The sequence below is a fragment of the Notothenia coriiceps genome, unplaced genomic scaffold (assembly GCF_000735185.1).
Source record: "Notothenia coriiceps isolate Sejong01 unplaced genomic scaffold, NC01 NC01_scaffold00019387, whole genome shotgun sequence".
NCBI classification, from domain to species: domain Eukaryota; kingdom Metazoa; phylum Chordata; class Actinopteri; order Perciformes; family Nototheniidae; genus Notothenia; species Notothenia coriiceps.
This window is the reverse complement of record NW_011352088.1, coordinates 1-3,876: the sequence shown is the minus strand read 5'-3', so window position 1 is coordinate 3,876 and position 3,876 is coordinate 1. Positions and strand designations below refer to the sequence as shown.

Below are 3,876 nucleotides of genomic sequence, written 5' to 3'. Positions count from 1 at the left end.
TACACCAGTTACTGGTGGTTTTGGCACTGTGGGCAGGTGCCAGATCATGACTGGAAAATGAATTCCTCATCTCCATAGAGCTTTTCAGCAGACGGAAGCATGTAGTGCTCTAAAATCTCTTGGTACACAGCTGCATTTACTCTGGGCTTGATGAAACACAGTGGACCAACACCAGCAGCTGACATGGCTCCCCAAACCATCGCTGACTGTGGGAACTTCACACTGGATTTCAAGCAACTTGGATTTTGCTCCTCTCCAGCCTTTCTCCAGACTCTGGCGCCTTGACTTCCAAATGAAATACAAACCTTGCTTTTGTCTGGCAGTCTGAGTTTGGACCACTGTGCAACTGTCCAGTGCTTCTTTTCCTTAGCCCAAGTCAGACGCCTCTTCCGTTGTCTTGAGTTCAGAAGTGGCTTGACCATGGGAATACGGCTATTGTAGCCCATTTCCCGGACACGTCTGTGAACAGTGACTTTTGATACCTGGACTCCAGCTTCAGTCCACTGTCTTTGAAGCTCCCCCAAATTCTGGAAGCGACTCTTCTTCACAATGCTGTTAAGGCTGCGGTCATCTCTCTTGGTTGTGCAGCGTTTCCTGCCACATTTCCCCCTTCCAACAGACTTTTTGTGGATGTGCTTTGAAACTGCACTCTGTGAACAGCTTGCTCTTTGAGAAATTTCTTTTTGTGTCTTACCCTCCTGATGGAGGGTGTCAATGACGGTCCTCTGGACAGCAGTCAGATCAGCAGTCTTCCCCATACTTGTGATTTAGTTTACTGAACCAAGCTGAGTGTTTTTCAAGGCTCAGGAAACCCTTACAGGTGTTTCGAGTTAATTAGACGATTCAAGTGATTCGTTGAACACCCTACTAGTATACTTTTTCATGATATTCTAATATTTAGAGATAGGATATTTGAGTTTTCTTAAGCTGTATGCCATAATCAGCAATATTAAAATAATAAAAGGCTTGCAATATTTCAGTTGATTTGTAATGAATCCAGAATGTATGACATTTTTGTTTTTTTAATTGCATTACAGAAAATAAAGAACTTTATCACAATATTCTAATTTTCTGAGACAGTCCTGTATATCCACAAACCGTGACATTCACAAGGGGCTCAAAAACATTTTCAGAACAAGCTTACTATGTAAAACTCTTCTGCATAAACAGATTCTCATACGGACGAGTGTTTTAAAAAGTAAGGTTTAGCAGAAATGTACGTGTCACACCCATGTGATGATGGCTGGAAGACACCTATTATAAACAAATAATGAAAATAATAAACAACAGCTAAAAAAGCATTTTGGCTGTTACAAACATCATTGGTATTTTCCACGTGTGATTCACCTGAGTGGCACAGAGTGATCGCCTGACAGGCCAGATCATGGATGACCATTGGCAGGTCCGAGTCGTCAGGGAGCACCATGGGCACGTCCGCCTCCAGCATCTGGCATAACGTCCTGGCAGCGGTGAACAGAACCTTCCCTGTGTTGGTGTTATAGTGGTGCTCATACAGCTCACTGAAGACATGACAGAGGAGGGAAACATAAAAGGGTTTTTTCTAAATTCATTATTATAATTATTCGTTATATGCAGCTACATTGTAGATACGGCAACGGAAATCTTTAGTCCCACGCTCCTAACACAATACAGACCCTTGAGATCTTGTGCAACACACCTGTAATGTATATATATTTATTTTGTAATTCTACTGTGAAATAACCACAATCATTTTTATGTGCAAAACATAATTTTGATAGTATCTCAAACCTTAATATGTTAACCTATGTTTACCCAGGGTATATGCAGGAATCCTGAAGTCAGATGTAAAACCTTTTAAGACCTTTTTTAAGACCCTTTCCATACATTTTAAGACCTCATCGCCACTTCTAGTTTTAACCGGTTACATTGGTGACACACTTTACCTCACATTGACTATATACAGTATTGATTGTCCTTCCTCCTTATCTTCCAACCATTTGGACGCAAACTTGCATTTCCCCATAACGATGTTGTTTAACAACCGGCGTAAACGGACCTTCGTGCTATCAAGCAGTGAGCGTGCGATGTCCTGTTCAGATGACGTCAAATCCAACGGGATGCCATAAATAAACTACACAGAATCACACTACACACCTACGCAATGATTCCATTCAGGCAGACTGTAGAATACAACCTCTTTGGACCATTTATATACTTATTGAAAACAAGCTACAAAATGTAATACCTTGGAAAATGCTGTTTAATACTTTTTAATAGCCTTCATTTTCGCTAAATAGATTTATCAATTTTTAATACTTTTTAAGACCCCGCGGACCCCCTGTAACCTATTTAATGCTGCTACATATTGTTTAGCCAGGAATTAGTAGTTTTTTATCTTTATTATATATTTTTCTCTATATTTAACATGTTAGCTACTTTTGTATTGCTTGCCTTTTATCTGCTAGGTCACTTATCCCCGCTGCGGGACTAATAAAGGAATTCTGAATCCTCCAACAGTGCAACATAATGTATATAAGACATACAACTTTAAAACAATAAAATAGTGCAAGATTAACCTGCCAATGTGCAAGTAATGCAGATGAAGTAAACTTATATACATGTCAAAAATAAATACAATAAGCTAAATGTTACAGAGAAGGTTGTAAGTGAATGCAGGGGTCTATACACATGTAAATAGAAAGAGATAAGAACAGAATGTAAAATGAAATACTGTTTACCTTAGTAAATAAAAACATATTTAAAGAAGTTTTCACACACACAGCATCCACACGTGCAAACCTGAGGATCTTGAGGGCCTTGTGCACCTTGCCGACCCCCAGCGCGCGCAGGGCGAGGTCGGACCACAGCTCCTGCTCGGTGCGCTGCAGCTGCCGGCCCAGGCGACGCAGACCGGCCTCTGTGGAAATGGTCTTGGTCTTTCCATCGGGATCCTTCGCCACAACCGGAGTGGTCGTAGCCTTGGCTTTGGATGAAGGGCGGCCATGCGTGTTCTCATAGGCCGTGATGTGATGCTCCTGGATCTGCTTTCTGATGTTTGGATCCTCATAGTTGGAGGGGGTGAAGAAAACATCAAAGTCCTCCTGAGAAAAAAGACAGAGGTTGCAGCACCAGAGAAGATTAAAGAACAGATGGAACTCTGTTTGTGGATGTGCTTTTATTGTATTTGTTAATTAGCAAATGTAATTATATTCTTGGTCTGTACTTTAAACTGATTTCTAGGAACTGCACACTTTTTATTTTAGCATCATTTTGTAATCTGCCATATGTCTGATGTTGGGGAATGTTCGGTTGTGTTTGTGTAATGTGATAAATGTAAAAAATCTATAAATACATGTCTAAAAAATAAAATAAAAGAACAGACGGAATAACATTTACAATATAGTTAACCATTGGTGCAGAATTAATGATGTAAAACGAGATGTGCTTTTTTTTTTCAGACAAAGTCATGCAGTGCGAATACAAATAAACATAACTAAATGAGCGATAAGAGGGAGCCACCAGATAATTTGTAACACTTATGGTACAAGAGGAGCTGGATGATACATAGATAATAGACAGATAGCATAGAATTGGGAGGGATGAAACCCTCTAATGGTCTCACATGCAGAGCACACAGCACACAGTGAAAGTTGTTCTCTGCTTTTAACCCATCCTAGTACCAGGAGTCTAGTACTAGGAGCATTGGGCAGCTATTGTACAGCGCCCGGGGAGCAATGGGAGTGGGGGGGGGAAGGGGGGTGTCCGGTGCCTTGCTCAAGGGCACCACAGCAGGGCAGGAAGTGAACTGGGACCTCTCCAAGTAGCAGTCCACACTCCATATTTTAGGTTTGGTCGGGTACTTGAATCGGTGACCCTACAGCTCACAGTCCAAGC

General features: G+C 41.2%; 1 protein-coding gene across 1 annotated transcript; it reads right to left on the bottom strand.

Annotated features, from left to right (window-relative positions):
* Positions 1-1,347: 1,347 nt before the first annotated feature.
* Positions 1,348-3,083, bottom strand: LOC104952017 (kinetochore-associated protein 1-like; the record flags this gene model as incomplete). The annotated part of the gene is made up of 2 exons (XM_010778774.1): positions 1,348-1,520; positions 2,782-3,083. Coding segments are annotated over 2 exons (475 nt in total), but the record flags the coding sequence as incomplete, so codon positions are not given.
* Positions 3,084-3,876: the final 793 nt, after the last annotated feature.